General features: G+C 47.3%; 3 protein-coding genes across 7 annotated transcripts in view; all 3 read right to left on the reverse strand.

Moving 5' to 3' along the window:
* Nucleotides 1-5,257: 5,257 nt before the first annotated feature.
* On the reverse strand, nucleotides 5,258-10,518 carry sult2st3 (sulfotransferase family 2, cytosolic sulfotransferase 3). Of its 5 annotated transcripts, none has more exons than XM_083678049.1 (7): nucleotides 9,902-10,273; nucleotides 8,606-8,814; nucleotides 8,092-8,218; nucleotides 7,804-7,898; nucleotides 7,166-7,346; nucleotides 6,363-6,495; nucleotides 5,258-5,879 (listed from the first exon to the last, which is right to left on the reverse strand). In XM_083678049.1, the coding sequence occupies exons 1-6, from the start codon at nucleotides 10,038-10,040 to the stop codon at nucleotides 6,380-6,382; spliced, it is 867 nt and encodes a 288-aa protein (XP_083534175.1). In that variant the 5' UTR covers nucleotides 10,041-10,273; the 3' UTR covers nucleotides 5,258-5,879; nucleotides 6,363-6,379. The 5 variants fall into 5 exon arrangements, with proteins under 5 accessions (XP_083534175.1, XP_083534174.1, XP_083534176.1 ...); XM_083678048.1 differs by having other exon boundaries at nucleotides 5,258-5,914; XM_083678050.1 differs by lacking the exon at nucleotides 9,902-10,273 and adding an exon at nucleotides 10,326-10,518 and having other exon boundaries at nucleotides 5,258-6,495.
* A 5,185-nt stretch (nucleotides 10,519-15,703) lies between these two features.
* Nucleotides 15,704-19,298, reverse strand: tmem147 (transmembrane protein 147). The gene is made up of 8 exons (XM_083678053.1): nucleotides 19,205-19,298; nucleotides 18,636-18,745; nucleotides 18,233-18,302; nucleotides 18,045-18,110; nucleotides 17,784-17,920; nucleotides 17,072-17,156; nucleotides 16,829-16,950; nucleotides 15,704-16,473 (listed from the first exon to the last, which is right to left on the reverse strand). Exons 2-8 carry the CDS (start codon nucleotides 18,710-18,712, stop codon nucleotides 16,353-16,355), a joined length of 678 nt encoding a protein of 225 aa, XP_083534179.1. The 5' UTR covers nucleotides 18,713-18,745; nucleotides 19,205-19,298; the 3' UTR covers nucleotides 15,704-16,352.
* Nucleotides 19,299-20,472: 1,174 nt separating this feature from the next.
* Nucleotides 20,473-22,500, reverse strand: part of gapdhs (glyceraldehyde-3-phosphate dehydrogenase, spermatogenic) — a 12,074-nt gene continuing 10,046 nt past the window's right edge. The window contains exons 7-11 of the mRNA XM_083678045.1: nucleotides 22,354-22,435; nucleotides 22,055-22,206; nucleotides 21,460-21,622; nucleotides 21,052-21,149; nucleotides 20,473-20,877 (exon numbers count right to left, since the gene is read on the reverse strand). Of these exons, the coding sequence (XP_083534171.1) occupies nucleotides 20,808-20,877; nucleotides 21,052-21,149; nucleotides 21,460-21,622; nucleotides 22,055-22,206; nucleotides 22,354-22,435 (565 nt within the window). The 3' untranslated portion in view covers nucleotides 20,473-20,807. The remainder of the gene's footprint in view (nucleotides 20,878-21,051; nucleotides 21,150-21,459; nucleotides 21,623-22,054; nucleotides 22,207-22,353; nucleotides 22,436-22,500) is intronic.

The following is a 22,500-nucleotide window of genomic DNA, read 5'->3' on the forward strand; positions in this document are numbered from 1 at the left end:
TATTATGTAATCTGCTAAAACATGAACATAGGATGATTGTCTGACATCAGATATGGTTCTATGGTACTTTACCATCAGTTAACGTTGTAAAGCATTTACTCATGAGAAACGGCAACGGGCAGAGAAGAAAATGGACAGATCTTCATTCATAAAACACTGCTTTTCCTGTTGCTCCTCACAATCACAAACATTTGGTTGGAAACTAAAACTATCACAGCCAGGCAGCCAGCTTAATGATGTGTGTAAAATGACAGACTGGATATGTTTGGAAGAAACATCCTAAACGGAAACCCAAGAAAAATGGCAGCAATATAGCAGACAGATGTTTGTACTCCCTGTTATTCAATCATATGATAGCATTCTAAATACTCCCAAAGAACCATTGTCATTGTGCATTATGTTTGTCTATTCAACTTTATTTAGACTACATTCATTTAGTTGTTTGCTGTGTTTCCAAAATGGTTTAAACATCACTGACAATGAAGACATGGGCCTATACTTTTTGAATTAATTTAATTTAGAGACAAATGTTTTCATTAGCCTGCCTACACCTAAATTAAATATAATGAAAACGTTACAATATAATAGTCTACATTTTGCATTTCTTTTTCAAGTAGCCTAAATGAATGCAATTTATATTTACATTTAAAATACATATTTTCAATATATTCAGAAGAACAAGCTTGACAATATCAATCGATGCAATACAATAAGAACATAACGACCTCTGGCCAGTTCACCAATCACGAATGTTTACATTCAATTTCGTCTCACGTTCTAAGAACATAATTCACATCAACTTCAGACAGTTACCGACACACAGTAACATGGAGAGAAACGAAGGTAAAAACTAAACTAAATCGATAAATGTTCAGAGAAGCTGCTGAACTCGTACAGTAACTCGGTGTGAGCAGCAGAACCTGCCCGGTTGTGTTTTTAATGTGAGGAGAAGAAACGGCAGAAACAGATACTAGAGAAACCTCGATGTCTGAGTCGAGATGGTGGCTTTAGCGTTGGCAGTTAGATGGTAGTTAGAACGTATTTAGTTTGAAAATCAAACTGACATTTTCTCAGACCAAGTACATCTGATAATGAATGTAATTCCCGGTGATGTGAACGAGTGCGGTCACCGGTCCTGATCCAACGGACTAAACGGTCTTGGATAATAGCTGTTGTAAAAAACGGACAATAAAGATTGTTTTGTTTTGTTTTGTAGAGGCCAACATACAGGCCCAGGCTAATCCTAATGTTATCTAATGCTGGTACATTAACAAATACCTGCCCTAGATCGAACATCACATCAGGCTACTACTCTAATCCTACTGTTAACCATACATAGTTGGATAAATACATAATAAGCCTAACTCTAAAAACTCTCAGCAGGACTCCGAGCCAATAACTGACAAAACAAAACAAAACAAAACAATCTTTATTGTCCGTTTTTTACAACAGCTATTATCCAAGACACCCAAGACACATATTGCATATACACACACACACATACACAAGTATCAGTTACAGGCTGGAAGAAGCACAGCTCTAAGGTGATATTAGCATCAGTAGATATTAAATAGGCCTAAACTGTCTCATTAAATTGGCCAACTTCTTGATCACTACTTTCAATTCAGAATTAATTATCAATCAGATATTTGAGTGCCTGTATAAATTATGTGTAATTATACCAATCATTTGACCCAACTGAGGACCTCAGGTTTCATATACAATGTGCATTAAATATGTCCTGTGCTTAGCATGAGTCCACTTGTGAAGACATGCAATAGGTAATGTCATGATGATTGTGGCCTTAATCCCATATTTTAACTACATCTCTGTTCCAGTCAGCAGGTCTGGATATGACAGAGCAGTAACGGGCCAACCAAAGCCTGCGGCTGTGGTGGTGGTCAACCAATCAAAGCCTGCAGCAGTGACGGTGGTCACTAAACAGTCCAAGTGGGACACACAGATGTTAGACTGCTGCCTGGACAAGAAAGTCTGTGAGTCGGGGCTGGAATGGACACAAAACACTGATCCATACCTTACCATGTCAAAAGCAATGCTAACATATTCAAGCTAAAGTAATAAGTAATAATAATAGTAATACAAATGCATTTCTTTTGTAGAGCGCTTTTCTCAGTACTCAAAGACACAACATTACATGGAGAGAACAAGAATAGATAGAAAGCACAGTCAGGAAACATAAATTGTTAAAGATTAAAGTTTGAAAATGTTTATGTTGTTGTGTCTTCCAGGCCTGTGTGGTGCCTTCTGCCCGATGGTGCTAGCCTGCCAGATGGCTGAGCGCTATGGGGAATGCTTTTGTCTCCCCCTGCTGCCTATGTCTATGGCCATGATGCGCTCAGGGATGAGGCAGAGATACAACATCCCAGTGAGAACTACAGCTGTTACACACCTAAACACCAACACCTGATACAGGCCTCAGGAACTATGACTGTTACACACCTAAACACCAACACCTGATACAGGCCTCAGGAACTATGACTGTTACACACCTAAACACCAACACCTGATACAGGCCTCAGGAACTTCACGACCAGCTCAGACAGCTTGGGCTGACAGTACATGGGGCTATATGATTTTGATTCATGTGAATTTATACTGCAAGAGAAATACACACTAGGTACATTTTTGAGAAAAAGCTTTCCTTGCATATTTTGCTAAAGTAGTAACTGAACCATTTTTATTTGAAAGTAATTGAAACTGATGGCACCTTCTAGACCCAAACCACGTCACTTGAAGTTAGCAGTAGGCCCAGCCTTAAAGGCTGACAACAGTGTTGTGTGTGACCAGTGTCTCCCCCTCTCCTCCCCCTCCTCCCCTCCTGAAGGGCAGCGTTGTGGACGACTGGACGGTGCACATGTTCTGCGGACAGTGTGCTCTGTGTCAGATGGCCAGAGAACTCAAACACCAGATGCAGTGAGAGGAAACATACCTCTGAATAAAACAACATGTAAAAAAACATCTGATGGCTTCATATGATTTATGAGTCAGTGAGACAGTGAGACAGTGAGTCAGTGAGACAGTGAGTCAGTGAGACAGTGAGTCAGTGAGTCAGTGAGACAGTGAGACAGTGAGTTAGCCTTGGTCCAACATAGATTTTTTGTTTCTCTAGGTCAATCTAACATAAAACGACTTTTGTAATGTAGAAGTCCTATGAAGCTGAGCATTTTGCCTTGAAAAAACAAGAGCTGATTATAACTGAACAAAATACAGACCCACAATGATGGTGATGATGATGGTAATGATGGTGATGGTGGTGATGACGATGAGTTTAGATTTGAACGCAGTTTGAAGTCGCCTCTGATTCCGTTTCCTAGCAACGAAAGATTCCTCAGCCTAACCGTTAGACCAGGTAAGCCACCTTCTAGCTAATAACACTATTATCTCAGTTTGGATAAAACTAATTCACAAAAGAAAAAGGTAAACGTTATAAAGTAAATGTATAGCTTTTAAAAAAAATAATAAGCAGATGAAAATGTGATTTTCGATTATGATGAGAATCCAACCAAATTAGCGTAGAGTAGCTAAGAGCTACGTTCGCTAGCTACCTACTTAGTTCCTATCTGTAGCTAAACCAGAAACCAGCCGTTCAACTGAGACGTGTGTTGTTGCAGAAGCATGTGTAACGTCTTTGACGAGCCGAGTACTAACACGACCCAACCCGGATCCCAAGTCCGAGCACTCCCTGGCCAGGCTGGCCCGACGACGGGCTGGAGCACCGGGCTGATGGACTGCTGTGCGGACCGACGGACATGTCAGTCAGAGAGTTGCAGCCTATGCTATAGCTTCTTATATGGATACTGAATTTGGCCACTGCATCATGTTAACTATTATACAATTGAATGGCCTGATATTTAAAACGCTTCTCATTCACTTCTCTATTCATTCATCCCCACCAGGCCTCCTCGGATTCTTTTGCCCACCCATCCTGGGCTGCCAGCTGGCAGAGAAGTATGGAGAGTGTTTCCTCCTCCCTCAGATCCCAGGGTATTCCGCCTTGTTAAGGACCAACATGAGGGAGAGGTATAATATTCAGGTATGCAAAGTGTTTATGTTGCTGGTTGTGGCTGTAAATTGGTGAGTCTTTGAGTCTTTCAGGGAGACACTGGTCACACACAACAAAAAATATAGTAATTAACAGTCAGAATCACACATTTCAGTACATTTTGCACAGTACATTTTGAGTAAATCTTGGACTACAATATTGTTTAATCAAATTAACTCAAAATTCAACAAATGAAGCCATATCTGTCATTTTCCTCATCCTGGCCATTGTATTGCTTTCAGAAAAAGCAATTAGAAATTAGCACTTTTTTTGTTTTTAAACTGATAATGGGACCAAGCAGTGGTCCTAACAATCTCTCTCTCTCTCTCCCTCTCTCCATCCCCCTCCCTCTCTCTCTCCCTCTCTCCATCCCCCCCTCTCTCTCTCTCTCTCTCCCTCCCCCTCTCTCTCTCTCTCCCTCTCTCCATCCCCCTCTCTCTCTCTCTCTCCCCCTCCCTCCCTCTCTCTCTCTCCCTCTCTCTCTCTCTCCCTCTCTAGGGCAACATTCTGTCAGACTGGTGTGAGAACATCTTCTGCGAGCCGTGTGCTTTATGTCAAATGGCCCGTGAGGTTGACAAGAGGGCTTCAGAATAACAGCCAGAGTCTTCTCTGTCCCTCAGGACTGCCCCCCCACCTCCTCTGTCCCCCCACCTCCTCTGTCCTCTCCCACCTCCTCTGCCCCCCCACCTCCTGTTCTATCCCACCTCCTCTGTCCCCCAGAACTCCCCCCCCACCTCCTGTTGTGAACATTTGCATTAAACTGCATCAATGAGATCCTGTTTTTAGACCAGACATTTCTAATGAGGTTATAGACCAGTATGAGGTTATAGACCAGTATGAGGTTATATAGACCAGTATGAGGTTATAGACCAGTATGAGGTTATAGACCAGTATGAGGTTATATAGACCAGTATGAGGTTATAGACCAGTATGAGGTTATAGACCAGTATGAGGTTATATAGACCAGTATGAGGTTATAGACCAGTATGAGGTTATATAGACCAGTACGTTGATAAAGACATGGGCTTGAATCACTAGACGGCTCATTTTAGACATTTAGCAGACGCCTTTATCCAAAGCGACTTACAACAAATACATTTGTCTCAGTAAGTGAATCATCTATCCATCAGTCATCATAAGAACAACAAATCTATGCTGGACCAGGGGCCAATGGCAGACACAATGCTAGAAGAATTACTTTTTTAATTTTTTTTATTTACAGTAGAGAAACTGTACAGGGGGGTAGTGGGGATGAAGAGGTCTTTAGGAGGGACAGTCAAGATGTAGCCTGAAGAGATGGGTCTTCAATCTACGGCGGAAGATAGGTAGTGACTCTGCAGTCCTGACAGCAGTGGGAAGCTGACCATTGCTTGCAAGTAGGGAGGGGCTGTTCCCTTTGCTGCCCGGTAGGCGAGCACCAGGGTCTTGAATCTGATGCGAGCTGCTACCAGGAGCCAGTGGAGGGTGTGGAGGAGGGGGGTGACATGGGAGAATTTAGGGAGGTTGAACACCAGACGGGCGGCAGCGTTCTGGATGAGCTGCAGAGGTCTGATGGAGGAGGCGGGGAGACCGGCCAAGAGTGTGTTGCAGTAGTCAAGGCGGGAGATCACAAGTGTCTGGACCTCAGTGTAATGTAGCCTAATAGTTCTTCAACAACCAGTTCAATGTGAAACTATGAGTTAGTTCAGCCACAGAATAACCACAGCATACGGTACACACCATCAGGCCAGCTGGCCACATGTGACGTTCTGGACTACTGAGCGTCCTATGTGGTGCTTGGTCTGGATTGCAGCTGTGTTCAGCTGCTGTCTTCAGCCTGGACAGTGTGGAGAGGAGAGCAGGAGTCTGTTTCTGCAGCATAAGGAAGTTAGTTTGTTTGTGTTGGTGAGTAAGAACCGGATAGCTAGTGAGTTGACACTGAAACTTCCGGGAGAATAAGGTTGTGTGTACAGTACAGCACTGTAAAACAGTCTTTTTCTATCTCAGCCTCTTATTTTACATTTACATTTTCCATTTATGGCATTCAGCAGACGCCTTTATCCAAAGCGACTTACAACAAATACATTTGTTTAAGTAAGTGAATCATCTATCCATCAGTCATCATAAGATAAAGTAATCTTTTTTTTTTTTTTATTAACAGGAGAAACTTGTATAGGGGGGTAGTGGGGGTGAAGAAGTCTTTAGAAGAGGGCTTTTCCACATTTGTGAGTGTGAGAAGTGTTGAAATGGTGTGTGTGTGTGTGTGTGTGTGTGAAGGTCAGATGCCTGTAGAGAGTGTGTGTGTTTCTCCTGTCGTAACTCAGCTGTAGTGTCATGTCACTCCTGGTCCCAGGGGAAGGCAACGCTCACTTCCTCCATCTCCTTTTTCACCACAGCCGTGAACCTGGCTTCCTGCTCAGGGCTGAAATGATTCTTCCAGTCCCCAGAAATCCCTGAGAGAGAGGGGGGGGGAGAGATTTACTAGGACAGATCAATTCAAAGAGGCAGAGACTATTTAATTGCTTATACAGATTCTGGCTTCACTGTGAGCAATAAAGTTGTCCAGTAATATAACCAGGTGCCAGGGTGGTCTCCCTCCCTCTCGGTCTCCCTCCCTCTCTCCCCCTCTCAGGGTGGTTTGGGGTCTGTGTGTGTAACCAGCGAGGGGTCCTCCCGCATGGACGCCACAGACGTAAAGCCTTCGACCCAGAGGTCATACTGGAGGTACGAGGGCTACAGAGGTCCCAGGCAGGGCTACAGAGGTCACAGACAGGGCTACAGAGGTCCCAGGCAGGGCTACAGAGGTCCCAGGCAGGGCTACAGAGGTCCCAGGCAGGACTACAGAGGTCCCAGGCAGGGCTACAGAGGTCACAGACAGGGCTACAGAGGTCACAGACAGGGCTACAGAGGTCACAGGCAGGGCTACAGAGGTCCCAGGCAGGGCTACAGAGGTCCCAGGCAGGGCTACAGAGGTCACAGACAGGGCTACAGAGGTCACAGACAGGGCTACAGAGGTCACAGGCAGGGCTACAGAGGTCCCAGGCAGGACTACAGAGGTCACAGACAGGGCTACCCTGCCACCAGAGTGTGAGTCCTAACCCCCTCTGCTACGTGTCCCTCTACCTTTCCTGAGGAAGGGAGACTTGCTGCTGTCCATGATGTCCTGGGGCACCAGGGAGTAGTTGGACATGCGGTTGGTCTTCATGTTGCTGAAGGAGCAGTGTTCCGTCACGCGCTGCAACGCCTCCTCACTCAGGCTGCGGCCTAAGAACCTGGAGAACCTCACCAGCGCCCCCCGGAGGTCCTGTAGACACACACACAGACACGCACGCAGACACACAAACACAGACGCACACACACACACACACAGACAGACAGACACGCACGCACACAGACACACACACAAACAGACATAGACACAGACACACACAAACAGACACATACAAACAGACAGACATAGACACAGACACACACAAACAGACACAAACACAGACAGACAAAGAGAAACAGACAGACACTGGATGTAAATGTTTAAATGGATTTGTAAGCATTTGATTGGTGTAGAGGTGGATAGCCTCTACACCAGGCCTCCACCGACCTCCCCAGGCCTCTGCCAGCCTCCCCTAGCCCCCGCCAGCCTCCCCTAGCCTCCACCAGCCTCCCCTAGCCTCCACCAGCCTCCGCCGACCTCCCCTAGCCTCCGCCAGCCTCCCCTAGCCTCTCTGTTGTGTCCGTGTGTCTCTGGTTCTGGTTCTGCTCACCTGGACCATCTCTTCATAGGTGATGTACAGAATCCTCTCCCCCAGCTCTGGGTTCCTCCAGCTCTTCACATGGTCCGTCCACTTCCCAAACAGCACTGTCTCACACACACACACACACACACACACACAGACACACACACACACACACACACACACACACAGCACATGTTAATGCCAATCACAACACACACACACACACACACACACACACACTCACCAACAGCACACGTTAATGCCAATCAAACCCACACACACTCATTCATGGTTCACTCAGATAGGAAGCCTCACCCTGCCCTGACAGGAACTTGTCCATGAACTCCTGGAAGGTCCCGGGGTCGTCCAGGAAGCTGGCCATCTGGTGGAAGTGGAAGGAGGACACCATGACATCTTTGGGGTTTCTGGTGACGTAGATCACCTGGAGGTCACAAACACCAGCCCTGTTAGCCTGTACAACACACATGGATGGAACTAAGGGCTGTTTAACACCTTGGCTTTGGAGGAGAGGAGGGGGGAGGGAGGGAGAGAGGGGTGTACCTTAGCCTTGGAGGATAGGAAGGGGGAGGGGGGGTGTACCTTGGCCTTGGAGGAGAGGGGGGGGGGGGGGTGTACCTTGGAGGAGAGGTGTACCTTGGAGGAGAGGAGGGGGGGTGTACCTTGGAGGAGAGGAAGGGGGAGGGGGGGTGTACCTTGGCCTTGGAGGAGAGGAGTACCTTGGAGGAGAGGGGAGGGGGGGTGTACCTTGGCCTTGGAGGAGAGGAGGGGGGGTGTACCTTGGCCTTGGAGGAGAGGAGGGGGGGTGTACCTTGGCCTTGGAGGAGAGGAAGGAGGGGGGCATGAGGCTGTAGGGCAGGTGGGAGACCATGGCGCGGGGGGAGGTCAGCTGGTCTAGGACCAGGGCAGCTCGGGTCTCCTCCAGCCAGGGGACCCGGTCCCAGTTGGGGATGGTGGTCACCGGAGTCAGGTCCCCTCCGTTCAGGAGCAGGGGGATGATCTCCTGCATCCACGTGGTGCCTGGACACCAACAGCAACCTCAGGGATCTATTCCATTTACTCTGTTACACACGCGTGCTGTTGCTACTCCCATTATTGTTGACTTTCTGCTGCCAATTACTATGCCATTTATTTATGTTATTGTTTTTAAATTATTATTATTATTATTATTATATTGCATGGCATTGTTAATTGTTGATTATTGCATTGTTCAGGAGTTGCTAGCCCTAAAGCAAACCTACATTTCATTGCACCATATCCTGTATATCGTGTATTTGATCCATAAACTTTGGTTTGATTTGATTTGTGTGCTCTGCACTTTCGTGTAATGGCGCTAGGCATTCATTTACATTTCGCATATTCTCAGGCGAAATAAAAATGAAACACGTGTGTTGAGATCAGGCCAGGTGTTGTTCCAGGAGCGCATGTTTGACATTCCCCAGCGTGTCGGAACAGCTGAGCTCCGGTCGGGCGGCTCGCTGTTCTCCGTCCCCGGCGGCGAGACGCAGAAAAACTAGTCCCTCCAGTGCTGACCTTTATCTGGCTTGATTCCTTCAGCAGCTGTAGGATACTCGGAGATAGCCTCCGAGTTCCGGAGTGGGAAACAGCCAGCAGAACGGAGGGTCCCAGTGGGAAACAGCCAGCAGAACGGAGGGTCCCAGTGGGAAACTCGTCCCAGGTGAAGTGTTGGGACGTGTCCGCTGTAATCATTCACTAATCTTTCCCTTCACCTCGTCAGAAAACACGCTGATTTCGACAGTAAATACAGTAGTAAAACTGTAAACAGCATTAATCTATAATAACATATAACATATTTGATTGTTAACAGTCGTGTATGTGTATGTATCGTGTATGTTTAACTTTAATTATGGATCACAAACTTTAGTTGAAGAATTGTTTCCGCTTCAAAACGACTGGAATGCATTCATGTTGGAGTTCCGACCCGAGAACGAAACCAACCAGTACGTTTCTAAAACCACGGTTTACTCATTTGACGACCACAAAAGCATAAGAATATTGAAATGGTGTAAACCTTTAAGGCAGAAGCTCGGTAATAACCATATTAGGACCAGTTGTAAATCCCACGTCTCATCCAGCAGCATCTCACCTGACTTCGGGTAAACAGCCACAAACACGTCGTCGTCTTTAACTTGGAACTCACTGGCGAATGTGAGACTGTCCTCGGAGTGAGTCTCTCTGGGACACAGCAGGCCGTGGTGGACCAGATACCTCCCATCAGAACTCATCTCAGCGGAGGCAGGGAGCCTCCTTTACACCCGACGAGGTCCGGACTTTAGTTTTAGTGCTAAACCGGAGATATTCCGGACGGTTTACGCGCGGATGCGCAAGGAAAAGTAAAAACGCCCACAACACCAAATAACTTTCCTTTTTTTTTTATCCCAGTATTTTTTATCACTCAACCAATAACCTCAAGTCCTGCTGCAAACTGCCGCTAAATAATAAATAATAATAAAATAACTCTCCAACCACGCGTCTGTGAGTTAAGAGACAAGAGGAAAAAGATAAAGTACCTGATTTGGGATAAGTAACGACGAACACGTCGGTGTCGTGGACGGCTAAGGCGTGGGCGTGTCTCAGGCTGGCCTCGGAGTGGGCCACGGTGGGCAGCATCAAGCCGTGGTGGAGAAGATACCGGCCGGACGACATGGTGACTGAAGAACCGAGCCCGGAGCCGACGTCCACCTCAATAACACATCTGAGGAGGGCTGATGGAGATGGGTGAGAGAGGTGGGAGAGAGGGAGGGAGGGTGGAGGGGGGGGGGATTACCTCACCAACCAGAGATGGTTGGAGATCCCGATGCTTATTACAGGTGTACATTAAAGCACATTAATTAATTTAAAACATATTCTATTCCGGCCCACTGCGATGTACAGTGTAGTATAGACATATACTAGACATAGTTGTGTACACTGTTGACGTAGTGACCGTTGCTGGCTGTGCCTCACTGTGAGGTCCCGTAGGTTTCAGCCTCACAGCCTCCATAGTCCAGCCATTGTCAGAGCCCACATACTTCCACCCACAATGGCGCCTTTGTTCAGTAGAGGCCCAGCGAGGTTCAGCCAGCCACAGAGAGCGAGGCTGGAGGGATGAGCTGTGGGTCCCAGAGGAGAGCTCCAGATCAGGGAGGAGAGATTAGCTGTGGCCCCAGAGGAGAGGTCCAGAGGAGGGGTCCAGAGCAGGGGGGAGAGGAGGGGTCCAGAGGGGGGTGGTTAGGGTTAGTGGTTCATGGTTAGGGTTAGTGGTTCATGGTTAGGGTTAGTGGTTCACAGTTAGGGTTAGGGCATGGTTGAACCGGGGACCTCTCGTCGGGATGCCACAGACATGAACCATTATAGCCAGAGGCCATCCTCACAGGAGTGATTCCCAACCACCTCTGGTACCGGCACCAGCTGAAGACAGTTTCACCCTGGAGCAGAACTCATGATCCACAGACACATTCAAATGATTCAAATGATAGTATGGAAATATTGCCTATTCCATGTCTGAAAGCTTGAATATAGTTGAGAAGTCATGTTTGAAGAAATTGAAATCTGTTGCATATATTTACCTGATTTAGTATAGCTTGAGTACAGCAGAGTACTGAGGACTGGGATTCTCTATTCTCTCCAGTGGCAATAGAACCTGGCTGGCATTCATACACAAAGGTGTGTGTGTGTGTGTGTGTGTGTGTGTGATTGGCATTAACGTGTGTGTGTGTGTGTGTGTGTGTGTGTGTGTGGGTGTATGATTGGCATTAACGTGTGTGTGTGTGTGTGTGTGTGTGTGATTGGCATTAACGTGTGTGTGTGTGTGTGTGTGTGTGTGTGTGTGTGTGTGTGTGTGTGTGTGTGTGATTGGCATTAATGTATATGTGTGTGTGGGTGTGTGTGTGTGTGTGCGCGTGTGTGTGTGTGTGTGTGATTGGCATTAATGTGTGTGTGTGTGTGTGGGTGGGTGTATGATTGGCATTAACGTGTGTGTGTGTGATTGGCATTAACGTGTGTGTGTGTGTGTGTGTGTGTGTGATTGGCATTAACGTGTGTGTGTGTGTGTGTGTGTGATTGGCATTAACGTGTGTGTGTGGGTGTGTGTGTGGGTGGGTGGGTGGGTGGGTGGGTGGGTGGGTGCGTGTGTGTGTGTGTGTGTGTGTGTGTGTGTGTGTGTGTGTGTGATTGGCATTAACATGTGTGTGTGTGTGTGTGTGTGTGTGTGTGTGTGGTCTAGGACTGAACATTCCCCTGTGTGCCTGGATCCTGGACTTTCTGACGGCCAGGCCACAGGTGGTCAGGGTGGGTAGACACACCTCCAGCTCACTCACACTGAGCACTGGGTCCCCCCAGGGCTGTGTCCTTAGTCCCCTCCTCTACTCCCTGTACACCCACGACTGTGTGGCTAAGTCCAGCGAAAACTCCATCATCAAGTTTGCGGACGACACGGTCGTGGTGGGGCTGATCTCAGATAACAATGAGAAAGGCTACCTGGACGAGGTGGCGGACCTGTCACTCTGGTGTCAGGAGAACAGTCTCATCCTGAATGTCTCCAAGACAAAAGAGCTGATTGTGGACTTCGGGAGAGCACAAAAACTAAGGGCCTACACACCGCTGGACATCGGAGGAACTGCTGTGGACAGGGTGAGCAGTTTTAAATACCTGGGAGTCCACATCTCAGAAGACCTGACCTGGACTACCCACATCAGTTCTCTGGTGGGAAAGGCAAGGCAGCGCCTGTTCCATCTCAGGCAGCTGAGGAAATTCAGAGTCTCCCGGAGGATCCTTCAGTCCTTCTACTCTGGAGCTGTGGAGAGCATCCTGGCTGGCAACATCACCATCTGGTACGGTAACAGCACGGCCCAGGACAGGCGAGCTCTGCACAGGGTGGTACACCTGGCAGAAAAAACCATGGGAGCTCCAACCCCCCCTCTCCATGTCCTGTACACCAGGAGGTGTAGGACCAGAGCCTACAGGATTATGAAGGACCCTCACCACCCGAAACATGGACTGTTCCAGCCGCTGCGGTCAGGAAAACGCCTCCGCTGTCATGCAGCAAGAACAGAGAGGCTAAGGCTGAGTTTCTTCCCCCACGCCATCAGAATCATCAACAATGACCCCACCAGTGCCCCCCTCAAGTCACTCACACATGCACTGTCATCTTAACACATATGCACACACATAATCATCCATCTGCTATTTATATTGCTTACTTATATGCTTACTGGTTATACTGTTCATATTGTTTATACTGTCCATACTGTATATTTTTTAGTACTTCTATTTTTATTTTATTGTATTTTAAAACTATTGTATTGTTGCACTACTCTGTGGCACTGTCACTTTTGCATTTCACTGTATACTTGTATGCACGTGACAAATAAAGAATCTTGAATCTTGAATCTTGAATCTTGTGTGATTGGCATTAACGTGTGTATGTGTGTGTGTGTGTGTGTGTGTGATTGGCATTAACGTGTGTGTGTGCGTGTGTGTGTGTGTGTGTGATTGGCATTAACGTGTGTGTGTGTGTGTGTGTGTGTGTGTGTGCGTGTGCGTATGCGTGTGTGTGTGTGTGATTGGCATTAACGTGGGTGTTTGTGTGTGTGTGTGTGTGGGTGGGTGTGGTGTCATTCATAGAGGACAGGTGATAGGTGTGGGAACAGAAACTAAAGAGTTTCTCTCTCAGGAACCTGACTCAATCCTCTACTGTGTGTCTGTCCCCATGGAGACAAGAGCCCTATCGGGTTAGATAATGGTGTTAGCTAGAAGGGTAGATAATGGTGTTAGCTAGAAGGGTAGATAATGGTGTTAGCTAGAAGGGTAGATAATGGTGTTAGCTAGAAGGGTAGATAATGGTGTTAGCTAGAAGGGTTAGATAATGGTGTTAGCTAGAAGGGTAGATAATGGTGTTAGCTAGAAGGGTAGATAATGGTGTTAGCTAGAAGGGTAGATAATGGTGTTAGCTAGAAGGGTAGATAATGGTGTTAGCTAGAAGGGTAGATAATGGTGTTAGCTAGTAGGGGTAGATAATGGTGTTAGCTAGAAGGGTTAGATAATGGTGTTAGCTAGAAGGGTAGATAATGGTGTTAGCTAGAAGGGTAGATAATGGTGTTAGCTAGTAGGGGTAGATAATGGTGTTAGCTAGTAGGGGTAGATAATGGTGTCAGCTAGAAGGGTAGATAATGGTGTTAGCTAGAAGGGTAGATAATGGTGTCAGCTAGAAGGGTAGATAATGGTGTTAGCTAGAAGGGTAGATAATGGTGTTAGCTAGTAGGGGTAGATAATGGTGTTAGCTAGTAGGGGTAGATAATGGTGTTAGCTAGAAGGGTAGATAATAGGGAGTGTGATAAGGCTAGGCCTGGATATCTGACCCTAACCCAGCTGTGTTTGTAGAGTGTGAACTGTTATGGACAACACAATCCTTATTTATTCGTAGACACATTAAAAAAAAAAAGTCAAGATATCTTGCTTTGAATGCCCTCATCTGTCCTGATGTTCCAAATTGCCCATTTGAGTCAATTCCTACAACTCCCAAGATGCCCCTCTCCCTCCCACATGAGGTCCTTCTGTTGAACAGCACCTGCTGCTCTCTGGGAATCACTGGCATAGTAGAGTAGAGCAGGTCAGAGTAGAGCAGAGTCAGAGTAGAGCAGGCCAGAGTAGAGCAGGCCAGAGTAGAGCAGGTCAGAGTAGAGCAGAGTCAGAGTAGAGCAGGTCAGAGTAGAGCAGAGTCAGAGTAGAGCAGGGCCAGAGTAGAGCAGGTCAGAGTAGAGCAGGGTCAGAGTAGAGCAGGTCAGAGTAGAGCAGAGTCAGAGTAGAGCAGGTCAGAGTAGAGCAGGGTCAGAGTAGAGCAGGTCAGAGTAGAGCAGGTCAGAGTAGAGCAGAGTCAGAGTAGAGCAGGGCCAGAGTAGAGCAGGTCAGAGTAGAGCAGGGTCACATTTTCAGAAATGTCTTGAAATACAGAAATACCTCATTTACTAAGTATTCAGACCTGTTGCTATGTCACTATTAAAATTTGGCCAAATGCAAAAATGTCATCAACATTCAAGTCAACAAGTTTTGTTTTTTATAGTCTCTGGTTTGCATAGGAATCAATTACACACTGTGTAGATTAGGATGTCACTACCAACTCAATAAATTTCATAATCTTCTCTTGATCCTGACAAACTCTCGGCCGGTGACGAACACACCCAGAACCTGGTGCAGCTGATTGGTCTGATCTAATCTGTCACTGGTCACATGAGGCATGGTGCAGAAACTTAATGATTTGTGGTAAAATCAAATAAACATTTCCAGCCACTTTCTTTCCTGTATCACCTGAATTCATTGTTGCAAACACAATTATGGATATGAGAGATTGTTTTCCATTAAAGGATTCTTTTTGGTCACTTGGTTATAGACCAATTTTGAGTGACTGAGACGATGTTGTTCCATCGACTGCTTTTTCCTCTCCACCATTCAACTTTGTAGATTTTTGTAAGTCTCCCCAGGCCTCAGGGTCGCATTCCTGAGAGGTTTTGTTCCTCTCCATTTGCTCAGTTTGTAATGGCAACCTGATCCACACCGTGTGTAATTGATTCCTACGCAAACCAGGGACTCTATATAAACCAAGATATTAATTCCAAAATCACATTAACTATTATCCTTGCATTAAGATGGACTCAATTCAACTTAGAGTGATCTGTTGATGATATTTTTGCATTTGAGCTTGTCATTGTGGGGTATTGGGTGTGGATTGATGGCAAAAAAAATTTGTTGAGTCTATAACACAAGAAAATGTGGAAAAAGTGAAGGGGTCTGAATACTTTCCGAAGCTTTCCACTGTACACATGAACATGGATTTCAGGTAAACTTCCCCTTTAAAGCATGTTCTATAGGATGCAGGGGAATAAACTCAAGGGAGACACAGGAGCATAGAAAGGCCTATTTATTCCACTCATGTTAAAGACAGACAGACAAACCGTTTCATGTGGTCTTACTGACATTCCTGACAGTCATGTGATGAAATACCATTTCATAGTAAGCTTGAGATTAAACCTCTCAACATGTCAGGCAGGGGAGGCTGATGGAGGTAGAAACTGGAGGACGGGCTCATTGTAATGCATGATATGGAATGAGTTTTTGATACCACTCCTGATTCCGTTCCATACATTACAATGAGCCCGTCCTCCAATTTCTACCTCCACCAGCCTCCCCTGATGTCAGGGTAGTTTCACAAGGCTAAAAAGGCTCGGCTTCCATACAAACTCTTGTTATAAATACTCAACAGATCACAGCAGCTCAATAACAAACAACAAATACGAACGAAATATTGTAACACAAAAAAAGTTGAATCATCAATGATCATATTCTTGCTCCATTTGTGAGCGATACAAAATTCATCTTCAGAGGATGGGTATGAACAAATTATGTCATTCATATCAACCAGGTCACAGGCTGTTTCTCCAGACCAGAAGAAGCCTCCGACACTGAAGAGCGTCCCCTATGGAGGGTTCCCCTACAAAGTGACTCAGTCCAGTGCTTGTCTTCGTCTGTGTCTGGGAGACCCCCCCCCCCCCCAGTCAGCGACTCTAGTTGCTGTGCACCAGCATGACGAACAAGAACAGGGAGCAGAGGGAGACAGCCCCCGTCAACACTGCCTTCACCAGCAGAGCCGTCCAGCTGCCCAACATGAACACATGGACAAACAGCCTGTAGGGGGGGGGGGGGGGGAGGGGGGGAGAGGGAGGGAAGGAGAGCAAAAGTTAGTGTGTCATCATGTTGACTCTGTAGGTTGGTTATATAAACGTCAGTTATTCACTTGAATATGAGTGTAGTAAGTAGCAGATACATAAGGATTATTATATGACACCATTGTGTGAGAGAGAGTGTGTGTGTGTGTGTGTGTGTGTGTGTGTGTTCCAAATGCAGCAGATGATCTCCTAGTCTGTGGTAGCTGAGCTTATTACGCCCTCTTGTGGTGTGGGGTAGTTAGTACATGAAGCCCATGTCATCTCTACACAGTATTCAGTGTGTGTGAGTGTCTGTCTGCCTGCCTGTCACCTACTCCATGAGGAAGGCCTTGTACACACACAGCCCCAGCAACACGGTGACAGGCAGGCGGAAGCTCTTTGGAAGGTCGTAGCGTGTGAACATCCACACCACCGCTGCCATGGCGATGTAGTGGATCTGCCCAGGGTGACACAGAGAAACACATCTTCATCATCACCACCACCACCATCATCATCATCTCTCCACAGGCAGACAGAGAACCACATCTTCATCCTCATGGGGTCAGAGAGGGACTCACCAGGCTGATGTTGGAGTCGAAGCTCATCTGAATGTACTTCCAGTCAAACTCGATGCCCCTGGCCCCCACCCACAGAGGCAGACACCTGGGGGGGAGAAGAGAGGGAGGGAGGGAGGGAGGGAGAGACACCTAAGTGTCTAGTAAACATGTTGTCCCCATGAATGTAGACAGTTATTCAACCGTTAGACTGAACAGTTATTCAACCGTTAGACTGAACAGTTATTCAACCGTTAGACTACCACAAGACTAGACTACCACAAGACTAGACTACCACTAGTACCACAAGGTGTCATGCTGGTCTGCTTCTTACAGCCTTGTGTGTGTTTGAGGGTCAGGGTCAGGGGTTAGGGTCAGGGCTAGGGTCAAGGTCAGAGTGGAAGTTTAACCAGAGCTTGTTGTGAGTGTTATCTGAGACAGATGTACTCTCCTGTTGGCATCCAATATCCCATTGCTATGGCAACACGCATCATTCACCATAGTTCTGTCACAATGGTCCCAGTGGTGTCAGAGACAAAGCGATCCATAGTACCCGCCCCCCTGGACATGACCAGCTCAGCGGTAGACCCCCCCCCCCTCACCTGGACATGACCAGCTCAGCGGTAGACCCCCCCCCCCCCCCCCCCCTTCACCTGGACATGACCAGCTCAGCGGTAGACCCCCCCCTCACCTGGACATGACCAGCTCAGCGGTAGACCCCCCCCCCCCCCCTCACCTGGACATGACCAGCTCAGCGGTAGACCACCCCATGGCGGCCACCATGATCTTGTACTCTCCCTTCCCGGCGTTGCGGGACATCACCAGGTGGAGACCCAGGAGGTCCGCCAGGTCCACCGTCGCCTTCATGAACTCCTGCCACACACACACACACACACACACACACACACACACACGGTCAGGTTGGTGCAGAAGCTGTTTCGGGTGGTTTGAACAGAGAGGACAGCCCCATTATGACATCACTGCCATCGCAGCCTACCCCGACAAAGTCGTAGACTCCAGCTCCTCCCTCCCAGGTGGGGAAGAACGTGGCGAGGAACAGCATCTGAAACACAGGGGGCATTATGCTAATGAAGCTAACAGCATCTGAAACACAGTTTCCAGAGCATAAAGAGTGGTAGCAGAACAGCAGCTTCCTATCACTCGTGTGTGTGTGTGTGTGTTCACCTTGCAGAGTTGTACAAACAGGTACGTGGCTCCAGCTTGGACACACCTCCAGAACGCATTATACTCTGATCTACAACACAGTTGGTGACATCATTAATACTCATTAATTAATAATAATAATACAACGTCCTGTAACATCTACTGAACTCACACCACAATGTCCCACTGTCTAGTGTCTGCAGTGGCAGGGACAGAAGGACCACGACCCCCCCCCCCATAAGAGGATTGTCTGACCCCTCATTACCAAACTGCTGACATTACAAAGCAGATTAAGGAGAACATTTCAACCTCCTGCTACAACAGGGCGTCTGTCTGGTGGTCAGAGCATTCAGCCTGATAACACACGGTATTCAAGACCGGTCTAATAATATGAATATGAATAAACTCCTCATGGAATACTTACAGTCCGCTGCACTTGTAGGTGATGAAATAGGGGAAGTACGCCAAGGCGAAGCAATTCCCGAAGTGAAACAGCGTCATGCTTCCAACGGAGCTGCAGATCTGGTCACGACCCTGTCACCGGAGACACGGATTAACTACCGACACACCACCGGGCTACCATTAACTACCGACACACCACCGGGCTACCATTAACTACCGACACACCACCGGGCTACCATTAACTACCGACACACCACCGGGCTACCATTAACTACCGACACACCACCGGGCTACCATTAGCCACCTAGCATTAGCCACCTAGCATTAGCTACCTAGCTCAGCTGTCAAAGGGGACAGTCGACTGTCATGTCCGTGGGTTCCGTTCGCTAGTAAGGCTGAACAAGACCTGTATGTGTGTGAGGAGCGAAGTCTAAACAGTTGATTACACAGTTAAATTAAACAACATTTGTTGAGTTTCTGCAGAGATGATCTGGTCGCCTTGCAGCCTCTCCCTGCCACAAGACTACAACATGTTTCTGTCATCTCTTCATCAGGGACATTTTTACGCGTATAAATATCAACCATCCTGACCTGTCTGTAGTTGGTAGTCTGTAGTTGGTAGTCTGTAGTCTGTAGTTTGGAGTGTAACTCTGACGGAGGGTCGAGCGACGCGAGCGCCTGGAACTGAATGAAGAACGGAAGTTACACGAGTGTTACCTCGGAACTATTCCGGCTACCCTCGATTACAGCTTCCAATCTTTCCGCCATTCAAATCTATATCTTATCGATGATTGAGGCTCATATATTAACCTTTGTACAGTGCCTTTCCTGCATGATTATTGAGAGAACGACATCAAGTCCAACAACTATTTATCTGACATATTCTATATATATATTACAACGTATTCAACTGCAAAGCAACTTCATGATGCGCATGTTTCCAGCTAAATACTGTACATGTATTAAACTACAGACACACGCTATGTGTCAGATTCACAGCAAATATCCCTATGGAATGTAATCATTTGTATCTTTGAGTTGACGATGGATGAATAGAAATGTGTGTTATAAGTTCGTAATGTCTCCACTAGATGGCGCCTAGGGTTTCAGACTGAGCAGCATTCAGGGCCGCCGTCCGCCGGTCGGGATGTCTTCCTGTCACGTCGTCCTTTCCAGCGTTCTCGTCTCCCGGGTGATCAGGGAGAGGGCTGTGTCGGTCTATGACACCTTATGTTACTGTTTCCTATTATTATTATTATTATTGCATTGCATTGTTAATTGTTGCGTTGTCGAGGAGCTGCTTGCCCTAAAGCATTTCATTGCACTGTATCCTGTCCATTGTGTACTTGACAAATAAAATGTGATTTGTTACCAGTACAGCCCAGGCCAGGCCAGTACAGCCCAGACTAGACCAGTATAGCTCAGGCCTTTTACAGCCCTGGTCTGACTGTCGGCACAAGACCAGTTTATTTATCATCCATCCTAGGAATCTCAGAGTAAACATGTTCTTCTAACAAACTGGAAAGGAGAAACTCTTTACATTTACAGACGCCTTTATCCAAAGAGACTTACAACAAATACATTTGTTTAATAATCTATCCATCAGTCATCATAAGATAAAGTGATCTATGCTCAGACCAGGGGCCATTGGCAGTCACAATGCTAGAAGAAGGAAGAATTACTTTATTAATACATTTTTTCTATTATTCATTTATTTACAGTAGAGAAACTTGTACAGAGGGGTAGTGGGGATGAAGAGGTCTTTAGAAGGGACCGTTAAGATGTAGATGTAGATGTAGATGTGTTGCCTCTTAAAGGCAATGACACAGGCACTCTTAAAGGCAACGACACAGACACTCTTAAAGGTTTTTCAGATTTATTAATGTTTTTTTTTAGCTGTGTTACAATAGCTTGTCTTTACACCAATAGGAATGAAACAGCCAGTGGGAGGAGCCAGAGGGAGGAGCCGGTGGGAGGAGCCTCTGGGACACACAGACAAACACTGTAAAACCGTCTTCATCACAGAGGAACACACACTCACACACACCTACTGCTCCAGACAGAGACCGACGCCTGGGAGAGAGGTGGGGGTGGTCTGGGGGGTGTTAGGGCGTGACACTATGGCTATGAAGGGCGGGGGGTGTAAAAGAAGAGGGGTGTGGTCCCGTTCCTGACTCCAGGGAGAGGCAGGACGTTACTCCTTGGAATGCATGTACATCAACAGGTCAGCCACACGATGGCTGTAGCCAAACTCATTATCATACCTGGAGGGGGGGGGGGAGGGAGAGAGAGAGAGGGAGAGAAAGAAAGAGAGAGAGAGAGAGAGAGAGAGAGAGAGAGAGGGGGAGAAAGAGAGGGGGGGAGAACAGTTGTCATTATTTAGTTGAGAGCTCATATGAAGTGTGAACAAGAAGTGGGTGTGGCCGACAGGAACTCACCAGGAAATGAGTTTGACGAAGTTGTCGTTGAGGGAGATGCCGGCGCCAGCATCAAAGATGGAGGAGTGGGTGTCCCCGATGAAGTCAGAGGACACCACCTGGGGAGCAGTCAAGATGGCCGCCGTCAAACACAACTAACCCACACAGTCATGTGACCTCTGCTCACAGGGAAGCAGCCAATCAGAGATCAGCATTATTATTATTACTATTAGTATTAGTATTATTATTATATTATATTATTCAAAGGTGATAAATAGAGTTTATTACTATTATTATTAACATGCTTATAAACATTATCTCGACATGAGACTGCAGTCGTGATTGGTGGAGCCTGTGTGTGCTGTGATTGGTGGAGCCTGTGTGTGCTCTGATTGGTGGATCCTGTGTGTGCTGTGATTGGTGACTTACGGAGTCCTCTGTGTATCCTAGGTAACCCTTCATGGGCCCATGGGCCGCCTTCCTGACGGCGTCCTTGATGCTGGCGTAGCTGGCGGGCCGGGTCAGGCGGCAGGTCAGGTCCACCACCGACACGTCAGCCACGGGCACACGGAACGCCATGCCCGTCAGCTTCCTGTGGGGGGGGGTAGAGTTTCATCATGTTGACTGTGTAGGTTGGTTATATAAACATGTCAGTTATTCACTAGAATGGGTTAGAGAGAGAGAGAGAGAGAGAGAGAGAGAGAGAGACACACACACAGAGAGAGAGACAGAGAGAGAGAGAGAAACACAGAGAGAGAGAGAGAGACACAGAGAGAGAGAGAGAGAGAGACACAGAGAGAGAGAGAGAGAGAGAGAGAGACACAGAGAGAGAGAGAGGGTCTGTCTATTGTAGTCAATTATATTCTATCACAATAGACTCTCTCACACACACACACACACACACACACACACACACACACACACACACACACACACACACACACTCACATTCACATTCACATTCACACTCACACACACACACACACACACACACACACACACACACACACACACACACACTGACCCGTTGAGTTCGGGGATGACCTTGCCCACGGCCTTGGCGGCGCCGGTGGAGGCGGGGATGATGTTCTGGTGGGCGCCACGGCCGTCACGCCATGCCTTCGCTGACGGACCGTCCACCGTCTTCTGAGTGGCCGTGTAGGCGTGGACCGTAGTCTGGGAGGGGGGAGGGAGGGAGGGAGGGAGGGAGGGGAGGGGAAGGAGGGGGAAGGAGGAGTTGTAAGTCATTATATTCAAAAATATAAATGTAGAGATCAGACAGGAAGTGGGTTCAGACAGGAAGTGAGGTCAGACAGGACTCACCATGAGAGCCTCATCGATGCCGAAGTTGTCGTGGATGACCTTGGCCAGCGGAGCCAGGCAGTTGGTGGTGCAGGACGCGTTGCTATGGAGACAACCAATCACAGCCTGTTACCACAGCTCTCAACCAATCACAGCCAGAACGCAGAA

Source organism: Argentina silus (assembly GCF_951799395.1).
Source record: "Argentina silus genome assembly, chromosome: 10".
Classification (NCBI taxonomy): domain Eukaryota; kingdom Metazoa; phylum Chordata; class Actinopteri; order Argentiniformes; family Argentinidae; genus Argentina; species Argentina silus.